General features: G+C 35.2%; 2 protein-coding genes across 2 annotated transcripts in view; one reads left to right on the top strand and one right to left on the bottom strand.

The window, feature by feature from the left end:
- Positions 1-4,282: 4,282 nt before the first annotated feature.
- TwdlF (TweedleF) lies at positions 4,283-5,550 on the top strand. The gene is made up of 2 exons (XM_017623140.1): positions 4,283-4,339; positions 4,432-5,550. The coding sequence occupies exons 1-2, from the start codon at positions 4,316-4,318 to the stop codon at positions 5,548-5,550; spliced, it is 1,143 nt and encodes a 380-aa protein (XP_017478629.1). The 5' UTR covers positions 4,283-4,315.
- An 11,876-nt stretch (positions 5,551-17,426) lies between these two features.
- The window catches only part of LOC108368296 (uncharacterized), a 31,450-nt gene continuing 22,623 nt past the window's right edge, over positions 17,427-26,253 (bottom strand). The window contains exons 5-6 of the mRNA XM_017623138.1: positions 20,766-21,546; positions 17,427-17,769 (exon numbers count right to left, since the gene is read on the bottom strand). Of these exons, the coding sequence (XP_017478627.1) occupies positions 17,573-17,769; positions 20,766-21,546 (978 nt within the window). The 3' untranslated portion in view covers positions 17,427-17,572. The remainder of the gene's footprint in view (positions 17,770-20,765; positions 21,547-26,253) is intronic.

Raw genomic sequence — 26,253 nt, 5'->3', positions numbered from 1 at the left:
ATCAATGCCCTCAGATCCGAACCATTCGTTTGATTTTCAAAGGTGAGGTGTCAAATTAAAGGGCTTTTTCAAAAAGCGTTGCCACCTATAAAGAAATTAAGCTTGAATTATTTGAAAAGTTAAATCAATTGTTACAATATGGGTAGCCACCGAAATGAGTTTGAAAAGGCTTTGTATCATAACTACGTGAAGGAGGGTTGCCACATGTATAACTTATCGAATGCAAGTTTAATTGAAGGAATTAGGTAAGCGAATAAGGTATCAATAGCGTGTCAGACAAAAGAGCTTTAAGAAGGTGATAGTTTGAAAATATTACACAGCGAAATATTAAATTATGTCAAACAAAAGAGTGTTAAGCAGTCTTTAGTTTGAACACTAAGAATATTTTTAAGGTGTTTAAAGAGGGTTGCCATCCGTTTAAAAAGTTAAATTCAAATAATTTAATAAGGTAAATAAAATATTAAAATACCGGTATCAATCGAAATGGCTTTGACAAAGCTTTATTCCTAAATTATAGATATTTAGTGGGTTGCCACATGTTAACAAAATCAAATTGATTTATATTTAATTGAAATATGTATCACAATGGCAGACGAAGGTAAGTTAAGAAGGTTGTAGCTTGAAACTACTTTTTAAGAGGGTTGCCACTTATTTTAAATGTAGATTTTAATTAACTTGTACGAAAATTATTTAAAATATGAAAATATTGGGGTCAAGCGAAAAACTGTTATATAATTTTTAGTTACATAAAAATATTTTTGAGATGTTTGAAGATTATTGCCACCCGTTTAAAAGATAAATCCCAATTATCTAAAAAGTTGAATGAATTATTAAAATATAGGTATAATTCGAAATGGGTTTAAAAAGGCTTTATATCTGAATTATATTTAGAGGATTGTCACACGTTTAAGAAAGCAAATTCAAATTAATTCATCAGTTAATTGAAATACGTATCACAATGTTAGAGAAAGAGATTTTAGCTTGAAAATATTTTTGAAAGGTATTTCCCCCTGTATGAATAGTCGAATTTAGTCGCAAGTACGCAAGTTTTGTGAATATTAAGATGAAATCGTGAATAAATAAATAAATATCATTGAATAGGCTTGCCACCTTTTCAAAAAGTCACATTGATCTAACTAAGTACGTATTTATATTGTACGAAAAGAATTTTTTGTGAAGGTCATTAGACTTACACCGTGCTTTGGAATTTGGAATAGTATACATAAGTCGAAGTGCATGTAGACGTGGGTTGATTTTATTAACCGACTTCCAAAAAAGGAGGAGGTTATCAGTTCGTCGGAATATTTTTTTTTTTTTTTTTATGTATGTTACCGCATAACTTTGGACCACGTCAACCGATTTCGATAATTCTTTTTGCATCGGAAAGGTAGTGTCCCAGAGGTGGTCCCATACTAATCTGGTTGAGATCCGATCAGTGGATCATGAGATATATATATATATATATTTTTTTTTTTACATGGGAGTTGAAGTCGGTTTTTTTTTTGCTAAAAATTACTTGTTTTTTGAAGTAAGAACTTTGTTATTGGTAAATGGCAAACCTCATAGTGTATTTCCGCCATGAAAAACAGCTTTCCATAAAAATACAATCGCCGTTCGGAGTCGACGCAAGACTGTAGTCCCCTTCCGTTTGTGTTGCAACACCAAGGCGCACTCCACAAATCGGAGGAGAAGCTCGGCCTAACACTAGCATATGAGTAAGCGTCAATCCATTATTTTTATACGAGACCTCTCTTCACTCAGGAATGGCTGCACCGATTTAGATCAAATATGGCACTCGGATCGCTAACTAATATTTGGAATACTTTCTAGGTTTTTGGATTAAAATTTTTGGCATTTTAACGCCGTGCGGGTTCACTAGTTATTATTATTCTGATATCAAAATATTCCACTCGGAACCAGCTTGTGGTAGAGGGAGGCCTCCTCTGTGACAGATAGGAAGTGTGGAGAGAGACTCGGCTCTTCCGTTGGCATTTCCGATTAGGGTTAGTTAACACAGAAGGGCAAGGACCGATATTCTTTATTGAACTCAGCCAAAACCGGTTAGGTGGTTTTAAAGTGACACACAGAACTTTTTCTTACCCGAGACAGGTTTTTATATTTAAATTTGCCAAAGAAAAACTTATCTTAACTAAATGTTTATATAACTTTCGAATAAAATAAAAACCGAAACATATTGATCTTTTGTGGCCGAATATGTCGAAATCTTGAAATCTTTTTCTAATTGCCATTTTTTAGTACTACTAAGTATGATGCTTGGTTAAATGTTACTTAGCAACATGTTGCTAAGCGATAAATGTTGCACAGCTTACAATTGAGAGTTTAAGTATGTGCTTGAGAGAGCGATCAAAACAAAGTTAGATGAGAAGCTGCGCTGCTAATAAAGAAAAACTATTTCAGCATGGCTAATAGACATTTAACATGTTACGGCGCAGTGCTGTGGGAATATCGGTTCGGCGCTAAGTTGTCTGGAAAGATACTAGGGATGCCAATCCCGAAAATTTCCAAATATCAAATTAATAGTAAGAACTTGTTTATGAATTTGAAGCATATTTTTGTAAAATGTCGTCTTGACTACAATTAACAAAATGCTTGAAACTGTGCTTTTAAAATTACTCATAGTATCGCTAATGAAAACGAAACAGAAATTGTTAAAGAAAAGTTACATAATTTTTTAAATCAATCTACCAAAAATTTCTCAATTCGAAAAACTTATAATTTATCCGATGTGCTGGTAAGTAAAAGAAGTTCAAATATTTTTTGATGCAGGAGAAGGGAGTTATTATCTTCGAATGAATACCTTTTGACAGTTCAGCGTAAAAGTGTTGAGGCCGAAAGATGTTTTTTTCAGCAGGTTTTGTATGTAACAAGTTTAGGTAAATATTAAAACACTCCGCGTTAAATACTTTGCTGCTCTTACGTACACATTTTAAGTGCAATCATAACAACACCTGCACAAAAAATCACCAATCCCACCTACCGACATGTATTTCGACCCGCTAAATCCGAATCTGAGGTCCGTTTGACTAGTTAACCTTCAAAATTTTGAGTAAATTGCGATAAAATTGCAAAAAAATTTGCCATTCGCCATTTCTTTATAGAGTACCTAGAGTATACATGTTGAAAGAATTTATTTTTTTATATGTTTGTTTAATGTTTTTTTTTTTTAGTAATCATTACTTTCAAGAGTACCCAATATTTGCACTGTTATCTATGATGCATGCGTTCCTCAATCACATGGTTTTTTTTTAACTACAATTTAAACAATTTAAATTTACCTCTATTAATAAATATGTATGTGATTTTTACAACCAGTTTATTGTAAATTTTAAATAGTTTTATTTCATCGTATGTTTAAATGCCTTCAGTTATTGAATTTTTACCCATATTCATAAAAGTTAAATCTCAATGTGAATCCCGGCATCCCGAATTACTAAAAAAAACATCTCGAAATCTTGGCATCACCATTTTGCGCATATTTTGACAGCCCTAGTAGATACATACATACATACATACATAGTTAGTTCCGTGCAGCTAATGTAGGTAAAAGGAAAAGTGAAGAAGAAATGAATGGCAATATGCAAATTAGAATTGTTTCAATGGCCTCTACTGTGGCACTGCGATATAAACAATATGTTACTGTGTCTACCTATTGTATATTTCATTTTTTATGTTTTTAAAAAATAGATGTTACGATGACTATAAAATAATAATAATTTTGCATTAAATTAACTAAGAGCGACGTATTCACAATTTCATAATCCAATGATGGAAAAAGATTTAGGGGGACAAAATTTATAAAACTGGAAATTAACACATTTACCGTTGAAGAGTTTGTGCTGGTGGCGTCCGCTCCATTGGCATTGTCGTGCACGCCGGTTTGGTCTGTTAGATAATCGTCGAAATTTACGTTGACGCTGGCGGAGATACAGATTCCCGACGTTATGCTAAGCAGGATGCATTTTAATGCGAAAACATTGGCTGGGGTATTTGGTGGCGCGATTTGTTAAATGTGGTTATGTGATGGCGTCGTTGAGTAAAAGCAAAGGTCACATCGGTTGCTGACTGCGTATGGGTTGGGCATGCGTGTGCTCTCAAAGCCAATAACTAATCTGAAATAGCCACCATTTGGTGATTTAATTCAAAGGCGAATCAACTGAAATTGGTGAGAAGCGTTTGATTACTTGTTGATCAGCTATAAAAGCGGTAAATAGTTCAGGGTTAGATATCAGTCACACATTTGAACTTGCCATAGTAAGTAAGATAAAGATAACAGCTCAACCCAGTAAAGGCAAACATGAAGTCAATTAATTTTGCTTTAGTGAGTATCAAAGGATCAACTTAAAAGTGCAGACTTCCCAGGAGATCACATATTCATCACGATTCTGAAAACTTTCAAATCTCTTCTTACAGTTTTTCACTATATTGGCTGTAGTTAGCGCTCAGCCTGGTTATAAGTACCAATCGCCGCAATTGCCACCACCCACCAACCACCATCATCAACATCACCACCACCATCAAATCGGTGCACAGCCAGCTGTTCCAATCTCCCCACCACAACATAACAACATTTACTCGCCCATCCAGTCGCCACCATTGCAATCGTTTAACGCGCCGCCACTCTCAACACCACTACCAGCATCACAGCCAGCATCAATTCCATTGCAGCCCCCAGCCCCAGTACAGGAAATTCCACTGCCACAAGCACCACCTCAGCTGCCACAACAGCCCTATGGGCCTCCTCCACAAAACCAACCACTGCCTTCGATTTCTCAGAGCCATCACCAACAAATCGTGCAACAACAAGTCGTACAGCAGCAGCCAGCTCAATTTGGTGCCGCGCAGCTCAGCCTACCCATCCAGCAACAGCAACAACAGCCTTTAAGTTTCTCCGCTGGTGGTCAGCAACAACAGCCATTAAGTTTCTCCTCAGGCGGTCACGGTGGTTTCCCACAGAATTTCCAATCATTCCAGACACGTCCTCAGACTGCCATCATCAGCAAAGATATTTACATTCACTCTGCTCCGGAAGATCAGGAGGAGTCTCTGTTAGGCCAACAGCTGGAGAGTGCACCCATTCGAAAGAATTATCGCATTGTATTCATTAAGGCACCCACTCATAATCTCAAATTGGCTTCGGCTGCACTGAGACATGCTCAGAATGCCAACGAAGAGAAGACTGTTATCTATGTGTTGTCGAAGAAACCCGACTTGACCGAAGTGCAACAGCAATTGCAACAGGCTCAAGGTCAGCAGAAATCACACAAGCCCGAGGTATACTTCATCAAATATAAGAACCAGGAGGAGGCTCAGCGTGCTCAGCAAGAAATCCAAGCGCAGTACGATGCTCTTGGTGGTTCTACACACATTTCCGATGAGGGTATTGCTCCAATTACCTCTGTATCAGGCGGTGGTTTGAATTTGGGCGGCGGTATTAACCCGCAGCATTCCTCTTTCGTGCAACAGAATTTCCAATCGGCTGTTAATTATGATGGACCTACAAACAAATACTTGCCCATCAAAAAGAAGTAATTGAGTTCTTTTGGACTGCGTTAATTTTGTGAATAGTGATTTAGATTTTAAGCCAATTACATACATATTCTCTAACATGTTCACACATTCCACATCAAAACTATAATTTCTTTTATACGAAATAAGTTCATTCGAATCATGCCATTTAAAACACAAATAGTTTGTAATAATTTATTAAAAGAAATAAACCGAAAAGTTATTGTTTTACATTAATTTAGTCTTACATAATTCAATTGAGCTGAGTAAAACATGAATTTCTCTTCATGTCGGGTCTTTTTTTGTGCTGCAAACACCGTACATTCCTAAATAGCACACAGAAGTTATTAAACTTCACTTAAACATTAAACGAAATGCTTTCAAAACAACTTTTTTTGATTATCCCGCATTTCCACTGAGGAATGAAATTATACAAACATTCAATCGAAAAGTGGGCCATTATGATTTATGGAATTACTTGTACTAGATTTCCACCAGATAGTAAATGAAAGCAAAAAAACATTGGCCGAAGATTTGAGCACAATAAATAGGAGAACTTTACAAAAAATACTAAAATTAGTTTGGCATCAAATCAATTCCAATTTCGTCCTAATTATTACAAGATGTTTTTAGTCTAAAAAATTTTTTTCTTTTCTTCCGCGTACCTCTAAAATACTCCAAATTTTCAAACTAAAAATTTCCTAATTTCCATTTCATCAAATTTTTAATCACCTTGTACCGCATGCTCATCTACAGGCCAAGAACTTTAATTTGACCTCTCGTTTTTTTTTGTTTTTAATCAAACGAACGGTGCAGATCTGTAAATCTATACCTACATAGTAAGACAGATGTGACTTTTCGAATAGCTGGCAACCCTAATAAAAATATTTTTAAACTTAAGCTTTCTTAATATTTTTTCTCTACAATTATGTTGTACTGCCTCCCATAACCCATGTATAATTAACCTGGATTCGACTTTTCAAAGAGGTGGCAACTCTCTGCAAAACTTGAACTTCTTGAATTTTCAAGCAAAAATCATCTTAAATCTCTTTAATCTGACATTGCGATACATGGTATGTATCTCAGTTAACCGATAAATTGAAATGAGTTCAATTTCTTAAACAGGTGGCAGCCTTCCTACGTATAGCTTAGAAATTAAGTATTTTTCAATTCAATGTAATTCAATTCAATTTATTAAAGAGTGTCCATTAATGTATTAGGATGAGATCTTTTTTTGCACAATAATACAAACAATAAAACAATGAGTATAATCACGGTTGCCGTTTTGACCGAAATGTACCATTTTTGGTAAATTTTTTTGAGTTTGACAAAATTATTAAATTATTAATTACATCATATGTGTACCTATTTAAAGGCCAAGCCATTGTGTGAAGGCCAACGTACATATCAATCAGGGAAATCTGCTATTAGGGCAACCCAATAGCGTATAAGCTATTTATCTTTGTGGTGAGCTACAATATAGGCAACATTGCCTCTAGATTGTAGGCAGCCTTAAACCTTACAGAGAAGTTTCAGAGATTGAACGTTGGCAAAAGAAAATGACAGATACNATACAAACAATAAAACAATGAGTATAATCACGGTTGCCGTTTTGACCGAATGGACCATTTTTGGTAAATTTTTTTGAGTTTGACAAAATTATTAAATTATTAATTACATCATATGTGTACCTATTTAAAGGCCAAGCCGTTGTGTGAAGGCCAACGTACATATCAATCAGGGAAATCTGCTATTAGGGCAACCCAATAGCGTATAAGCTATTTATCTTTGTGGTGAGCTACAATAAAGGCAACATTGCCTCTAGATTGTAGGCAGCCTTAAACCTTACAGAGAAGTTTCAGAGATTGAGCGTTGGCAAAAGAAAATGACAGATATTAAAACAAATGTGCCAGTTACCAAATGCGGGAAAAAAGGCTGCTTACAACTGCAACTGAATTTCGCGTATTTTATAAAAAACTTGAATTTTCTTGTGGCAGTCGTTGAGCGGTACTTATTTTACTTCTTAAATTCTTCATAATAAGAATCCTAGGTTAAAGGACATTGCTGAAAAATCTTCTGGAGAAACGCGTGATTTTTTGCTTAATATTGGTTTTTCGTTGCGCTCAACCAATCAAAGGCAAACAAAAAAGTCATACGCCCTGGTGTAATATTTTGTGTTTATACATTTGGGTCTGTGGAAAAAATGATCACCTCTATAAATTGTTTTAATGGTCAGCGGTGGATATTACTTACTGATATAAATGCGAAAAGTTTGTTTGTTACGCTATCACGCTTTAACTACTCAACCGATCTAAGTGAAATTTCGCATACTGGTGTCATTTAGCCCGACTTAAAAGATAAGGTAGCTTTTATCCTGATTATACAAAGGGACCTGACACCTCACATACAAACGAAATTTTTCATACTGCATACCTCTGGAAGTATTTGTGGTAGAGTACTGGTACTTGGTATTGGACATATATGTAATCAATTCTATATTCATTGGAAAAAAATGTGCCTTCTTATATACNATACGGCTATCATTTTATGTATATATCGATGGCTGAGTGGAAGATCGACCTATCTCGGCAGCCAGTTCGAAAACGCTCTATCTCAAAAAACTTTTCAAGAACGCCCTATTTCAGAATTCGTTTCAAAAACGCCCTATCTCAGCTGCCGATTCAAAAACGCTCTATATCAGCATATTTTCAATACATTTTGAAGTAAGATAGGGCGTTTTTGAACTGAATTTCGAGATAGGGTGTTTTTCAATTAAATTCTGAAATAGGGCATTCTTGAAAAGTTTTTTGAGATAGAGCGTTTTCGAACTGGCAGCNAAAATGATAGCCGTATTCGTTGTTCTCGTAGATGGGCAAGTTAAATAACACTTTGTAAAATTAGGGTAAGTGTCGAGCCAGTACAGGTTAAATACTTTCTTCGATAACTGATAATAGTTGCACAATTTTTAAGGTAAATAGGTATCGCTAATGTGCAGGCATGTTGAATGCATCTATCGAAGTAGTTTCCTTATAAGTAATGCCGCTGATGCGCGTGTTAGGGTAGGTGTTTTAAATATGCATTTAAGCATAATGGGAGCAAAGCAAAATATGTTGTAAATATGTGTAAATGGGCAGGCATCATTCAATGGGGAACCATTTTAAATGCTTTTTATTTTGTTTTTAATTTTTGGGAAAAGGTAAAATTTGTAATGAAAATTATTAGATTGTTTTTATAAACATTGCACAAAGTTTGGAACTTTGATTTTTGTGAAAAAGCACAGAAATAATTTACTTATGCACAGCAGAGTTGAGTTGAGAAAAATCAATGGTCATAATGTTTTAACGTTAAATGTACATTTTTATTTTAGTTTCCTAATAAATACACAATGAAAAATTTTAATGTTTTGTTGAAATCTTATATCCCCTAAATATTTTTTATTATTTTATTTAGAACAATCCTAGGGGGTTCCGACTATATTTTTTGGTACCACTCTAATGTACATATGTACATGCATACGTACATTTTTTCCAATGCAAGTACCAAAAGTCAATCTTTCTTCTTATTTACTACGTATTCGTATTTTAAAAGCTTAAAATAATCAAGCCCGGAAATATAAAAGTGTTAACGTTTTTATGTACAGTTAAAATTTTGTCGATGCATATTTTTAGGCGCATTGACGTGTTTCCGTTCGGGGAAGTTTCAACAAATACCATTTCCGGACTATAAAACATGCTTTAGCGCATACGACTTCAATATGTTTATGTATTGCTAATAAAATGTCTGCAATTACCCATCGCAGTTTTGCAGTTATAAGAGACAACAGTTATTATTTGTTTCTTCTTCTATTTAACTAAGGTTTACTTGATCAAAGGAGAACAAACAAAAAAATATGCAAAATTAAATAAACTAAATATAAATGATAGCAGATTATAGCATACCTACATACTACTATTAATTCAAACAACTTCTAATGATGTAGTTACTGGTGTTGTTGATGCCTTTATTTATGGTGTTGTTGCATCTATCAATGAGAATGCTAAATTTGTTTATTTTAATTTTATTTTTGCTGCTTTCTACATTATATTGTTGTTCGTTGGCAGCTACTAATTTCGTTAACGTTGGCTACGCCTTTTATCGGCTAAGCGGCTTATGAAGCTTTGTGAAGTGGCATTTACGCTTGGGCAATGCCGGCTTTTGTTGTGGTGTGACTAGATACAGTAGTAATTTTATTGCATTTTGCCTGCTTTCGTCATATTTAATTACATATTTTGGAGTAAACAATGAAATAGTATTGGCATAATGGGAATACCGGAAAGAGCATCCAATTAACCACATAAGTGGAAATTGCAAAACATCTTATTGAACATTGAATTATTGGTAAACAGCTCAATGCTACGAGTTGAAGTCGACAATAAAATTATTTCTGCATACAGACTAAATATAAATAAAATTAGTTGCGCTTACACTTTTGCATAAAGCTTCTTGATGTTGTTACAAAATGATAGGGACTTAGCGTTCTCCGCCGATTTCGAATGTCAAATGGTTTAATGAGACACTTTTTCAGGGCACACTCGGTGATTTTCCATTAATAACACCGTGAGACCAAAACAAAAAATTTCGAATCACACGAAGTAATAAATATACTGAGGAAACTGTGGGCCCAAATATTTATAGTAAAACTGCTATTTTAGTTTTACTCTGATGTCAGAATTTTTAATTCTCTAGTTTGGAGGAATACCGGAGAGATGAACTATATACACACAATGTTAGACAGTTTACAATGGTCACACTGCAGTGCGATTACTGTGGCATTTGGACCATGTTCAACGGAAGCATTGAATGTCATATGTCATCTGCCACTGATTGATCTCTTTATTAAGGAAAGAGTCTCCTGATGTTAAGGGAACTTAGACTGAGGAGATAACGTACGTACGAGCATGGACGTATCTTATTATCTTTCAACGCCCCAAGCACTCTCGAAAAATCTGACTACATGTGTCCTTAGCTTCTCTTCAAGAAAAACTTCGGCACGATGTTTCCACCAAGGAAAGTGTGGAAGGAGCCTATATATCTGTGTTCATATGGAAAAGTAGCTTATGTCGAAAGGCTGGCTTTAGTATAAATCGGCATTCGCAGCATACGATTGCGAATGACTCACTGGCGCTAAGCCGTTGAACAACTTTTGGCAAATAAACGTGGAAGAAATTGTTCCTTCAAACATATATAACAAATATTATTTCCTTGCCGTTTAAAAAATAAAGGGATTGCCGCATTATACTAAAGCCAGCCTTTCGACATAAGCTACTTTTCCATACGAACACAGATATACTGAACGCTTTAAAGTATCTATTTTTGCGGACGGCCTAAATATAAATGGAATGTGGCGTAGGTGCGGGATTTTTTTTCAACTGACCTCTTTGCCATCAAAGAGGAGCGCAAAATAATTTGAGCGATAAAGGCATCACCTTCAGTCCACACGGCTGTAGGAATACTTGCTGCAAGACTAGGAATGGAACACAGCACCTCTTATCGTAGCCGTGATTCACCAGAAACAAAAGAACACTTAATCTGTAATTGCCCAGCACCATGTAGGACTAGAATCAGGCTGATCAGCACTAAAAAATTCTATACATTCCGCCAAAGGGAATCCCTCAATGAGGAAATTGCCGTGTTGCCCATCTGTCGGTACCACCTCTTTCATATAAAAATAAAACATAGGATGCATAGATATTGAATAGTAAAAAACAAAAATGTGAACAAAAGTATATTTTTTTTTTGGATACTCAGAAACAATGATGTCAATTTGCGGGGAGTTCCCCTATTTGCGGAGAATTTGTCTCTTTGCGGGGAATCCGGGAATCGCCGCCTTTTGACTATTTAATTTTAAATCATTAAATAACTTACCTAGAGTGCAGAATACTTTTTGTAATGTATTTAATCTAATGAGCCGAGGCTCATTTCGGAAGAAAGTTAGAAAGGCCCCAGGAAAAATAAATATGTAAAATCACAGGTAATTTTTAGTCCTTCAATTGTGCACATCTTTATACCTACTAAATTAAATTGGCTTTTAAAAATTACAAGTAAAAAGTTGAAAATTTTATTGATTTTAATGATTAATGAAATTAACATTTAAACATTTTATGTACATTCGTTAATAAATTCAAGCAATTGAATTTAAAATTTGAGTTTTTTTAATGAAATCATGCCAGTGCGGAGAATTGTACCGACAATCGGGGAATTTCGCGGTAACCAACGGGAAGAAAGATAAAATGAGTTGGCATCCCTGCTCAGAAATGATTACATAATGGTTATAAATTATTTCAGGTTACCGGTAAACGGTTTCGTTACATTGAGTATGTATGTATTTGCAGCTGAGCTTTTGGTAGATATTTATGACAAGTCTTGAGCTGTGGCTCACCTTTTCTCAACACCTTGTCCGCCCTTTTTTAATTTCAAATTATCGACTATAACTTGCATGTGTGAAGCAAATTTTTTAAAGGCATTAACTCTTTCTGTTGTCATTTTTATATTTTGCCGTTACGCTTTACTTTATTTATGCACAGCACAGCGGCCAGCATCTTTTGGCTTTCGTCAGTCATAAAAGTATGCGCATCTATAAGTACCTGCATACCTGCATGTGTGTATGTATGTATACATTCGTTTGGACTTCCTCATGACTCGTTTAAGCTATTCATATGTACATATGTATGTATGTGACATTGACCCGTTGTATGGACCCAGAGGTAACATATCGCGACCACAATGCAAATGACACCGTCGAAAAGCATGTTTGTGTTTATGTATGGGCGAATGTTTTGGCCGTTTTACGCATGCTCATCACTCGGTCACTTGCGATGTTGGTGTTGTAGCGTAACATGTATTTATGGCCAACTAATTTTATGCTCCAGCAGCGTCTATGAAGACACACTTTTTGGAGTCTGTGGGCTTAATACGTTTGTGTAGATGTTTATGTGCATTCATATTTTATTCATATGGGGCATTCCGCGGAAAATCGGACTCCATTTGACTTAAGCATCTACGATTTTTTTTTTTTTAATTTTTTATGTTATAGCAAAGGCTTCGCTAGTTTAACATTTTTTCCAGCCGTTTTCGAAAATCGATTTTTGAAAAAAAAAAATTAAAATTTCCATAAATTTGATAAAAATTGGCATATTGGGAACGTTTTTAAATATTTTTTTCGAAACACTTAGAATATATAATCGAAATTTATTTTCTTAAAATGATAACCTTTTTTATATAAAATGGTGATTTCCAAAAAAGACGTATTTGATCGATTCACTTGAATTTTTTCCTATAAAACGGTTCCTAATTTCACAGGTTTTAACCCTAGTTCGATAATGGTATAACAATGAGATATATTTTTTTTTAATATTTTAGTATAATAAAGTGCAAGCTTGAAATAGCTGGGACTAGCATTTTTTTATATGGAAGAAAATAAAGGTGTTGCCTTCAACAAAACAAAAATTGTGAAAACTAAACGGTTAGATCATAGTGTTGCCCAATTATAGGACTAGCCTTACAATTTGTGAAATTAGTGACATTTGTTACAAACAATTTTCATGTAAATCGATTAGTTCGCGGTTTTTGGAAATAAATATTTAAGTTTATTAAAATTTTTAAAGTTGTATAAAAATGCGGTACCAATCGGCTCATTTTTCGCAAAGTTAAGGTCCTTTAAAGAAGGAACGATTTTTTCAAAAATCGATAGCTAGACAACAGCTGCACAAAAAAGAATCCGGGAGGCCCCTCTTAATTGGTAACATAAATAACATAAAAAATTTTGAAAAAAAAATCGGAGCTGCAAAAACTAAATGTTGTTTGATTTGGCGCGAAATGCCCCATATGTATGAACATTAGGCATATGACTTAAAATTAAATATACCTATTAAGAGAGGATTAGTGATGACAAGAAACCAACACTCACAAAAAATATTCCTTGATGCTAGGAAAAAAAAGTATATTATTCTAAGAAAATATTACCTTAAAATGGCTCCGATGGCATGGCTGTCTTAATATGAGTAAACGATTTGACTCAGTTTAAGGAAAACAGTTTATTACGAAAAATTTATTTGCCATTTCATCCCCCGTGAAAGGAATAAGTATGCCATCTTGCTCGTGGTGCTCAAACAGTGGCAATGGCCGAGAGCCCAAAGCTCTAGCGCTAGGTATTCCATACAATATTTACACCTAAATATTTTTTTTTTGGGTGAAACATATATTTTTACATTCTTTATCGAAAAAAAGAAGACACCTATTAGTATAAACTTTATGTACGCAAGTATGAAAAAACTCGTAACTTCTACAGTTTTGGTGTTGCCATTCTCAAATTTTTAAAGCTTACTCCATAAAGTATGACAACTCTTCAGGTTGAAAACAAATCAAACATGATGAAGTTAATTAAAATAAAAAATTAAAAAAATGCGATTTTTTAGTACAATTTTGTATTTTATTCTAATCTATCTCACACTCTCATAGAAAGCCGAGGAAATTACACATATTTTGATACCTTAACTGATTTTCTCCGTGAAATAGTTTATTAAAAAAAGATACTTCTCCGTGAGTTCAAAATTTCGGTATTTTTTTTTGAGATTTTCGAACATCATGACGAGATTAAAAAAATAGGTGTCTTTTTTCGATAAAGAATGTAAAAAAAAAAAATATTTCACCCAAAAAAAAAAAAATATTGAGGTGTAAATATTGTATGGAATGACCCATATGTAGGTAACGGAGAAAATAATTTAGGTTTTGTAAAATGAATCAGTGAACACAAGGCGAATCTATACAAGGTGGTGTTGTAAGATCAGTTGATTTCTTCGTCTTACATGTTTGCACTTTGTTTTTCCTTTTACTGATTTGACAGCACACCCATCAAAAGCAAAAACAAAATACTTGTAAACTTTGAGGTGAATTGAGAATTGGCATAACACCCGCAATACAAAATACATGTAGTTGTTGTTATTGTAACCTAAATTTGCCAGTAACAGGAACTTGTTTAAATAAATTCGCCTTGAGTGAACATTACCAAATCGCGCCGAAGTAATCGTAAAATAATTCCTAAAATGTCTTGCGATGATAACGATGCACAAAAACCAAAGTTGCGGGCGAAGATTAAAAATGCCGAATATGGCTTTGTTTAATCATTAATTCGCGTTTTCCAGTTGCGTTATTTCTTTATGCCTATAAGTTAATTAGTACCTTACGTATCTAAAAATATTGTTGCCACCATAATTTCTGAATTTAGGTTTTTTTGCAAAATTTTTTTCGCAGTAAACTGTTTTCTTGATTTAATAAACATATGTAAATATATATTAGCGTGCGGCTTAAATTTTTGCTTATAAGGTATGATTCACATTTGACTACGGATACGAGTAAAATTTTTAGAAACATTTATGAGCAACTCTCAATCAAATAAAAAATGCCAATTACACTGTGCTTTAATAAGTCGGTAAACTTTCATCCGATTTTTGAAAATAAACACTAATTTTTTCATTATTAAATTTAGTTTCGAAAGGCTCAAGCTTCCTCTCTTTAAACCCAGCAATAAACTGCAACTCGGTTCATAATCAACTACATAAGTTACATGCTTATAAGTGAGCAAAAGTACGAAATACCGTTTTCTTAACGGTAAATCAGGATTCTGGGGCTGGTTGGCAAATTTGATGCTGATGTTTTGATCATTTTATTTATTTCAATTTTCCATGCCAAAATTTTTCTTATTTTTTTTGAAATATAAATGTAGTTCATTCGACAGCAAAAACACAATCTTTTTTTATCTAAAAGAAGTCTTGTAACATCCTCTGGAAAAAAAATCAAGGTACATTTTTAGCGACTTGAAACTTACACTACAAAAACTTAATTGGCTAAAAAACTGCGTACTCAAAATTTTTCTACGAAATCGAATTGAAAAGTTGAAAATTATTGTATACTTATTTTTGACACTCACTGTATGTACATAAAAGTACTTATTTTTATGCGCCACCCAGCTAAAGCTTTTAATGTGTTTTAAAGACACAAGACAATTTTCACCTTTATTTTTACATTTATTCGATTATCTCCTATGACATGCACATGTTAAAGTAACGCATTCTGTAAGCGCCGAAGATCGATTGGGGAAGCACTTCTCGAGAGTAACCGCTTACTTTCTCGTTTACAGAATGCGTTACTTTAATATATGCATGTCATTGGAGGTGATCGAAGAAATGACAAATTGCTTGCCATTGCATTAAATGTAAAGATAATTTGTCTGGAGGCGACTTGTAATTCATTACTCCATTGATAGAAAAACAAGAGCTTCCCAAAAAATTAAAAAGTTTTCGCTGGACATTTCACTGCCAACGCTTATTCACACACACATAAAAACATTTGCGTAGGTACCCTGCCGAAAAAAATTATTAATCGATAACAAATAACCAACTTGTGGTTAGCTTTTTTGTGGGATTTCGATAAATATCTAAATTTTAATTAGCTGTGACCAAACTAACTTTAAGTGAGTTGTAGAGTCGTGCAGGAGTTTCTTTAAACACGCTTCATGTAAATATACTCATATAAAAATTCCTTTGAATACACTTTTTTTCTGCACTTCACAGATGCTTTCTCGATATCAGGACTTATAAAATAAAGCTCGAAATTTTATATTATCATTTTATTGTTATGTCTGATGGAATTAAAATATGGGACCAAATACAAAAGAACATATAAACAAATAAGCCAATATCTAATGTTAAATAAATAATGTAGATGGAAAATNTGCAATAAGCGTTTTTGTGAAGCTCTAAAAATTACAACTACAACATTTGAACATAGCCCCCATACCTTAAGGTAAGACGTATTCTACGTCAAAAAAAACGTTTTTATTTATATTTTATGTCCAAAAGTAGTTAGCTACAATTTAGTTGCAGAGGAAAGCAGTTCTCACTATTTTGCGACAAACGCTCTTCAAAAGGAGTTAGTTACGGACTAGTGTGACTGCTGGGTAGTTATAGGTTAGCTATAAACTGGCCCCGTTTTCTGCAGGGTAGGTACGTGCACTCCTTTTTCTTACATGCATACTAGCAAAGTTTTGGCTTAGGCTGGGTCAGTTAGCGGCATTGTAAAGATGCCACATTTTTCGCTTTTCTTTTATTACATATCTTTTGTTACTATTGATGTTGTGCCGCTTTTTTGTATCCACGTTGGATTTTATTGTTATGAAAATTTCTAAATTGTTTCATATTTCGACATTTTCATGTTTAATGTTTCCAAACTCACCCGCTTATCTTTGTGTTAATTTCGTTGCGCAGACATTTTGATGATCACTAATTATGGCTCATAAAATTTTTGAGCAGTGCAGTGAAAAAACTTGCTGCGCTTTCGTTTACAAAAATATTTTATTCAAGCACGGTGGCGCATTTTCTACTAAATTTACAAAAATTATAAAAACTTACAACTAAGTAGGTATATACATATACATATATGCGCTTGTATATGTAGCTATGTATGTATGTACAATTAAGTCGGCAAATTGATGCTTGCGCCGTGAAGTTCGACTAGCAGCGGCTGATCAATTTTCGTTGTAGCAGCAGAGTGGCGAGCATTTGCATAACAACAAACAATTTAAAATTAAATTTATCAATACTCAACCAAACATAAACAAAAATAAATAAACAATATGTTTAACCATTAACAAAACGGTGACAGACAATGTATAAATTATGATGGAGTATTTCAGCATAATTTTATGATAGTTAAAAAAATAACAAAATTAATTAACAGAGAAAACAGGGAGTAATGTAACAAAATCAATTTAGGTGAGTTACATAATTAAAGAAGCGCATAAATTGATCACACAATTGCAAATAAATATATAAGCAAATCGAAGTGATTGTAATTTTACTTTTGAGCGCACAGATATTTATTTTATCTAGCCATTGCTTTCTGCTCTGTTTTTATCTGCCTTTCAACAAATTTCTCTTCTATGATGCATTTAAAATGGCGTTCAGTCGATTAATTTAAACTCGATGAAAATTCTAATTAACTTAAATTACAATTATACAATTGGTGGCAGGTATTTGCCAGCCCCGCCACTGTTGCTGCCGCCAGCGCTGCTGCTTGACATACCAAAACTGTTGCCAATGTTACCGCCTGCGTTGCCCTGGTTGTGATCCAGCGATCCAATTACCGAAGCGACTGGCGCAACGCCTTCGTCGGAGATCTGTGTGGTGCCACCTAGTTGATCGTATTGCTCTGCAAGTAAATTGGAATATAATTAATTGGAAAAGTCCTTAGTCATATTTTGTGAAGTCTACAAGAATCAAAAGAAATATACATATATCAATGAGAAATGCGCCCGGAGTGTGAGTGTTCTTAAAACTTAAAAACTTAATAAGCGACCGGCTTTTTCGTTATAAATGAGTGGCGTTTTCTTTTCTCAAAATAATGTTGTCCTTTCTCCTCATCCCTTTCACACTTTAGGTGTTCATTTCTCAAAATATTGCCCTCCGACAAAAGTGCAATACTTTCTACTAATATAGCAATTTTTCAGTAACCTAGTGCAAATGTTTCAAGAAGGCAACTTTTTTCAACAGAAAGAAAATGCCATAAGTTTGTAATTGATCTTTTTTTGTATTCAAGTAACACGAACATGACTTCTGATTTAAAGCTTAGCTATGTATAAACGACAGTTTCCCTTGTTAAACAAAAATAATTTGTATTGAATTTACCAGTCTCTCTTTCTTTGATTTATTTAATGAATTTACTGGTCTTTCTACTTGTGATTTATTTAGATCAGGCATGCCCAACGCCGGCAGAACTCCATAAGCAAGTGCCCTGCGCTGGCAGAATTCAATAGGCAAGTGCCCTGCGCTGGGCACGGCTGATTTAGATAAAACATGTGAATTTTAGTTAAATATTTAGCCTTTTTTTTGCCAATTTAGCTGGTCGGCCCAAAAATTTCTGTCAGCTCTGATCATCGGATTCTATCGACGTCTTTGCCGGAACTTTTTAAGCTGTCTAACTTTTCTGTCTCGTGGAAATATACCTATTTTCCCCTATTCTACTGACATCGTATGGTCTTTGGGCTGCAGGGTGAAATTATATGTTGCGTCCGTCATACCAGTTGTTTCTGAGTCCGCGGCAGTAACTACCTACCTCTAGAGCAGCGATATGAAAGATTGGAAGATGGAACTACACTACTCAATTATGGCTTGGCGACGCTTGTTTCAGCCGTAAGCGAAATTTAACAAAGTAGTGATGCCAGTCGGTGTGAGCTCTTTGGATAGAATGAATGTCTAGAACACCAGAAGTGTACATATGTACATTAGGGTGGTCCAAAAAGAGTTAAAAATGTTAAGCTCTCACCTCTAGATTTTTTCCAGAATAAAAAAATACCCCTGTTTTCTTGTTAAAAAAAGTGATATTTAGAACAGCATCCAAGACTATGTATTTTACGTGGGGAAAAATACTTTTTCGTAGAAATGGTATATAATTCTTAAAAATCTACATTTTTCGATCGGAAAACTTTGTGTCTTTCCAGAAGACTTTCAATAAAAATACCCTTAATGGACAAAGAGTGCATCTAATATAACCATCATATCAGTGCGACCACTTTTTGAGGATTTTTATTTTGAAGAATTTTTTATCGATATATTTGCAGACAACAAATTCAACCATGTTTTACGCAACATAATTGTTAAATTCCTCTGAAAATTTTTGAGCAAAAAAAAAAAGCTTTCCAAAGTTTTATAAAGAGTGAAATACACCACACATACGGCTTTTCAAACATTACACCATACACCATGCAAACATGACTCGTTCAAGCGAAGAATTCTAGTTTTCTTCCGGTTCACAATCTAAAAGGGTATGGTTTTCTTCGATTTTTTTCTCTTGCGTCGTCATTCGGTGAAAATTCCGTTGCGAATGAGGCGATTTTACCATACACAATGTAAGCGGTTTGATCAAACTTTAACATGGCGGCCAGAAAATCAAAAAATTTGGGTTTTTGTTCACATTTCCCGCAAAAGGCTTGACAAACCTTTAAACACCCCCATACACAACATAAATAGCTTTAAGGAAAGTAATATTTCGCTTGGTTTGTCAAGCCGCTTGTGTGGTGCTTTTCCCTGTTAAGCACATCTGCGTTTGCTGCCAAATATTCAAAATGTTATCGATAATTTTTTTTTTGGATTCCATATGTGCTATTTTCAACTTATTTTGAACTTGCAAAATCTCGATAACGAGGTAGAGAACACGAATTGTTCGATCATAAGAATTTTCATATTGACTCTTCATTAGATCCAGAAAATTATCGGAAAAAAGTTTTTGAGTTAAAAGATTCTTCAGGTTCATATAAGTTTCCCAATTAAAAAAATTATATCTGCATGACTAATATAGCCCTTTTCTAATACTTTAGTATAACGTATTTTTAGTAGTTTAAAAATGTGTAGGACTGACTTGAGGACCAGATGGAACCCTGATATAGTTGCAGCAATATTATATACAAACCAAAGCTTAAAAAATAACGATACTTGTTTGAGCCGCAAGAAAAAATGTACCAAATGAATTTGCAGAATGTAATTAATATTTATACCAAGGACGTGTAAATAGTATGTAGTACACAATACTAATATCTGTAATAAGAAAGTTTTGAGTAATTTGTTGGATTTTGAGGATTTTTCATTTTTTTTTGAGGAATTTGGTATTTTTTTTTGTGGCATCACATATTTCTTTGTATTTTTAAGTTGAAAATGACTCAAAAATTCTCCAGTGACCTTGAATACACAATGCGTCACCATATCAAAAATTTAAAGTTCCCATATGCAGAAGAGATCTAATTTGCATATAAGCAAGAAACATACATACATATGCAAATATAAACGAGCGGGCCCAAGAAGCTGATTACCGTAAACTATAAAATCGAGTATAGAAGAATAGCGCTAAAAATATGTTAATAAGATAAGAGCAGATATTCGCTAATTGGGCATTGATTTTCGCGTCGAATGATTCATCACAATTTCCACAGTTTACCATTTTCTCTCTGACGTTTTTCGAAATTTTTTACCTCCAGCCATGCAGAGTTGCAGAACAGGAAGTAGAAATCATTAATGGTTTTATGAACAAAAAAAATCGATCAGAACCTTTCAATAATATATATAACTTTTTCCTGCTTTGAAATTTATGAAACGGCTTTCAAGCGCTTCTGGCGCATTCTCGGTAGGCGGGGTGAATGCCACCTAAATACTTACCTTGGATTGTGCGTTGTGCATGTTGCGCTTCTTCTTGTGTGCGATACTTAATGAAGTATACTTCCGGTTTGCTGGGCTGCTTGGGTGCTGCCTCTTGGTAGGTTGCCTGCAAGTCAATTGGATCCGGTTTACGCGTAAGCACATAGATGATAGTCTTCTCTTCGGTTGGCGCTTGATTCACACGCAAGGCTGCAGCGCTGGTCTTATGTGATGGCGCTTTAATGAATACAATGCGATAGTGCTTGCGTGGCGGTGGTGGCGGCAATACCGGGCGCTGGTAGCGTTCCTCCTGCTCCTCGGGTGCTACATGCACATAAATGTCCTTGGTTACCAGAGATGGTGATTGTGCGTAGTTGCCTTGTTGATATTGCTGTTGCGCGTAAGATGGGTGGGCGGGTTGTTGTAAGAAAAGGCTTGGCTGAAAGCCAGAGTGTTGTTGTGTTACCTGCGACAAAAGGGCGCCTTGATAAAAGTTATTCGGCGTTGCAGCGGTAGGCACAGGTGCTGGCGCGCTCACAGTGACGGGTGGAAGGTAGGTGGTGGGCGGTGCGCTGATGAGCGATTGCGCTAGTTTTGTATTTTGTAATGCCTGCTGCAGAAAGCTGGGAGTTTCGACTGCGGCAGAACTGCTGTGTTGTTGTTGTTGTTGCGCGCCTGATATGCTACTAATACCCGGGAGTTTGATTTGAAAGCTGTTCTGTTGATTTTGGAAACTGCTTTTCTGATTTTGATAGCTGTAGCCCTGCGGTTTGGCATAAGCCGAAGCGAGTAGGCAGAGTGTCTGAAATTGGTGAGAGAAGGCGTTAAATTTAGCAAATAATGATATAGTGGATATGGATATAGTGGAATCTAAATAAAAAATTTTCACATTGTCACTCGTTAACAACGGTTTCGTTACCGCGGTTAGAAAATGTATATGTACGTCGAAAGGTTGGTGGATAGGCAAGTCCGACCCTAGGACTATGCAGAAAAAATTCAAAATCTATATAAAATATACCAAATTTGAAAGAGTTTGGTGGAGAATTCGGCGCTGAGGCTAAAGAACAATATATCATAGAAATTTGTGTAATAATAATAAGATTTTGGCGCTAGCACTTTTGCTAAGTATTTGGCAGAGTCTCTCTTGGTCAGTTCATTCGCCACACAGTTTTATGTAATACATATTACTGTGACCCGAAACGCGCAGGCTATACTCTGACATGAACGAAAGATGGGTCAAACTTTTTCACAACTGGTAACTTTGGGAACACAGTGAGTGAGCTCAAGGCGTCTTGTATATCAGAGCAGATATTTATGTCCCTTGCTGACGTCTCGCAAATTAGCAGCGAATCAACTACTTTCATAATGGCATCCAACACTCACTGAAGAACGTTAAAGTGATCTGAAAGTTAAGGGTTCCTACAATGGAGCTTTTCATCGATAATACCCGTTAAGTTTCAAGCCATCCATGTAAATGTTCAACGGAGTCTTCCTTGTAACGACTGCTTTTCGTCCACTTATGTTTAGCTGGGATCTAAGTAGGCGAAAAGCTAAGTGGTGTCAATTAGTCATGCACTGATCCACGTTATAAGGGATAAACCTCTTTGGTAAGTCAGGTCTGACTGTAGCCTTTGGTGTAGTAGCCTTACCAAAGATGACAATGGTTACTTTGTATCACCGATAAGAGCCAGGGTGTGAATGGTTGGTTAGTTGTAGTAGTTTGTTAACTTTGTAACAAGAGAGGAGCAAATTATAGAAATTTTGAAACCACAAAATCGTGAAAAATATACAGCCATCTGGCGGTTTGATGAACTTCTGTATATCATACAGAGAGAGTACTGAAGTACTCAGCTGGAATGTTGAAATGATGGAATGATAAAAGAATATTCGAACAGATATCCGAATATACGGATAGTCAAAATTTTGTAGATGAAACACTTTAATATTTTTGAATTAAAACTGACACCAAATACTTAAATTATCTTCACACTAATGTATGCGCAGTTATTTAAATAAATATTTTTCTAAGCCCTTCTAATTAATTTTATATAAATGCTCAAAAGACCCCGTAGTAAGATTACAATTCCCTGGGGCCTGGCTCGGCTATCGAGGGCGCTCTGAAAACACACACCATTTTAAATTTTTTACAGTTCTTAGTCAAAATTTTTGACAGGTCTTTGTGATAAAGTCTCAAAAATTTAATTATTCGCTTACGTATACAATCATTTCGTTCACTAGCCAAAACTTAAAAATTGTTTCGTAAAATTTTTAACTTACAATAAAAGCGCGCATCTTTTTTTTTTTTACAACACAGTGCGAACAGTTTGGAGCGAACTCAAAAATTAAACACCAATTGTACGCGACACACTTAACACGACCCCAGTTGGGACTGAACCAATTGGCAAATGCAAATCAACTAAATGTTAATCAGTTGAAAAGCAATCTTTTATAACACTACCAAATTTGAAAATTACTGCTGCACAGCAGTTAACCAAAAATAACAGTCGAACACATGCATAAAGGTAAAGTAGGTGACCAAAAGCTAAGCACGCGAGTTCATTTGGCCCATGCAGATGAAGAGGACGACGAAGAAGAAGAAGAAGAAGTTGAGAGGGCGCACAAAATGCATTGTTGTGAAGTGCGATAGTTGTACCTAAAACCAAAACGGGTTATACGCAAAAAGCGCCAAAAATTAGCTAAGATAAGAAGTGACGAATAAGAGGAAGAAGAAGAAGCTGAGAAACAAAAAGGCGCGCTTGGCACAAGCTGAGAGCGCGCGTAAGAGCTCAACTACTGTGAACAACCAGCTTGGAGTACGGTGTGTGTTTCGATACTCGTAGACTTTTTACACGAGTGCGTGTGTGTGGGAATTTGATTAAATTATTGCTGTAATATGCAGGTAATGAAATTCACTGGATGCCACCGGAAGTCTAATTTCCACATACGCATACTAGCGCACACACTCGTGAGCTGAAAAAAAAATTGACTTAGATCGAAATGACAAAGTGATGAGTAAACATAAGGGGTTTATTAATTTTCCCATCCAACAATTAGCCAAGTTCCCGTGCACCTCTCCATTAATGCCCATATGCAATTATGGCGTTGGCAGCAATTTTCGTGGCCTATTTTTTTTCGCTGTCAAGTTTGTCGGTTACGCAAGCGCCAACTGATGACCCATTGGCAAATCAAAGAGTCGTGTCGGATTTGGGCACTTGTTGGAAATAATTGTTGCCTGCCAACAACCGTTTTCCGTGAGGCTTAACACAAAGATTACTGAATGGCATTGTAAACGCTCATTGCTTTTCGCCTTAGGGCGCCTTGGCGGGCAGATCATGATCACCCAGCGGGTGTCTGCAGCTCACACATAGATCGCTTACGGTTGGGTAAACAGTAATAAGCTGCATACATTTATCGCTCTATCAAAACCTGATTTTGGGTATGGATATTATGCCAATTGCAACTTGTTGAGTAGGGTTTGCCGGGCCAATTGACAGCTGATCCACCTTTCCTTGGTTACAAGTTCGAAAATATAGCTTTGTTTTTCCTGTTGCATAAAACTAATTACCTTTTATAACAAATCAAGCGCATAAGTATGACAAATTTGCAGTTATATAACCAGCTTGCGAATGGAAGACAGCCGAAAAGTAATTGTCGTAGAAATTGAAGTGAGTGGAACTTCACGCTTTGCATACCTTAGTCCCCATTGCTTCAATACAGTTCAGACAAATATCGTCAATTAATGTGGCGAAAAATCGCTTGCAATCTCAATCTATTCATACAATTTACTTATATCATCTTCTTTAATTAAAGATAGCAAATCGAAGATTAAAATTATCCGCAAATATTTTTTGCAAATATTGCGCTTGTGACCTTCGTTGTAATTGTGTGAATATTGTGCCACAAACTCAATAACCTGCTTTTGACAGACTTATTTAACACTTTCAACGCTATTAATTAAAAATCAACCAGTGAAAATATTTACACTGCATTTGAATTGAATTTGCTTATCATTCATTAGTATCAAAAATATTTTTTTGTCCGAATACTATTGCCTTCGTAGATCGGTGTCATTGGCTGTTGCTGTAAGCATTTGAATTTCTGTTGTTTTTTATAGCAATGTCCGTGGGATTATCTTTATACGGTAGTTTTTTTTTAATTTTTGCCAGGTCTTCTCGCATGTAAACACATTCGTCTATTAAAAATTTACATACACTGACTTTTTTCACTGGACTGCCTTCGCAGGGGATTAAATAAAAAATAACAACGCAGTCAAGTTGGTTTATTGTTTCGTGATAGAGGGCGAATTCGCTGAGGAGCTACATCATCTTCTTGTCCACGTTTATCACCAGACTCATTCGCTTTACCTCCCCGAATAACTTGGAAAAGATAGGACAAGCAGAGCGGCTACTAAGGCTGTTCAAGTCGAGATCATATTACTCAACGTTTATGTTACTCAACGTTTCGCGGGTCTTTAAAATCGATGAAGAGATATTGTGGGTTGCTCTCCTTATAGCGGCTATTTCACACGATTTATCGCATGTTGAATACCTCGCGTACAACAATGCTGATAAGAGCAAATCAGTTGGTGGAGTTAAGCCTTTCACACAATACGCTCGATAATATCGTATAGTCGATGCTTAGTAGGCTCATTGTACGACAGTCGACGCCTATGGCAGATTCGCCTTTCTTATGGATTGGACAGAGCATATGTCTGTGAAGTTGGCATACGGAATGATGCAAAAAGAATAAAACTGTTCTGAGTAAATTTTCAATAGTTCTAGAGATCTTGAAAATGAAGAAAGTGCTGGATATTTTGACAAAAAAAAAAAATGTGCAACAAATTTTGTATAAGCCAGATTCGCGCAGCATATGCCACACAGTGGTGCGTCCCATAAAAGTTGGCCGTTATTTTATGAATTATTAGATTTTAAACCAGTATGTAATACATATCCGTACAATTTATAGGCCAAAAGCAATGCATACAATTTTTTCCCCCAAAATTTATATATTTAAAATTTTTTGAAAATGCCAAATGAATACCAAACGGCTGAAATTATTAAAGTCGTACAATAACCACGCCCATATCCCATATAACGGTATTTTAGAGAAATGCGAAATCTTCGATAAATCAGTATATACTGAAGCTAATTTATTCAAAGTATATAAATTCTTTAGCAAAAAAATACGTTTATGATAACATTTTGGAAAAGGGGCGTGGCCCCGCCCACTTATGACCACTAATGCGTATCTCGGTAACCGTTCTATCCATTTGTATCAAACTCGGTACGATTATTGTTCCTGCCACATAAAAGCATAACGTTGAGAATTGTTGATTTTATGCTAAAATTACGCCCACTTTTCATATAACGGTAAATTTCATAAATGCTTGAAAGTTCGATATTTCGTAATTTAATTTACTCAAAATTGATATTAACAACAATCGCTCGAAAATTAGTAACATTATTTTGGGCTTTTGGAAAATGGGCGTGATACCGCGCACATATAACTA

The sequence above is a fragment of the Rhagoletis zephyria genome, unplaced genomic scaffold (genome assembly GCF_001687245.7).
Source record: "Rhagoletis zephyria isolate East Lansing unplaced genomic scaffold, Rhagoletis_zephyria_1.1 Rzeph_scaffold_03057, whole genome shotgun sequence".
Taxonomy (NCBI): Eukaryota; Metazoa; Arthropoda; class Insecta; order Diptera; family Tephritidae; genus Rhagoletis; species Rhagoletis zephyria.
The sequence above is the reverse complement of the archived record's forward strand: the minus strand, read 5'-3'. Positions and strand labels throughout refer to the sequence as shown.

Coding starts and splice junctions, on each gene's coding strand:
- TwdlF (XM_017623140.1), top strand. CDS start 4,316: ATGAAGTCAATTAATTTTGCTTTA. Junction 4,340..4,431: donor AGTCAATTAATTTTGCTTTA/GTGAGTATCAAA, acceptor CTCTTCTTACAG/TTTTTCACTATATTGGCTGT.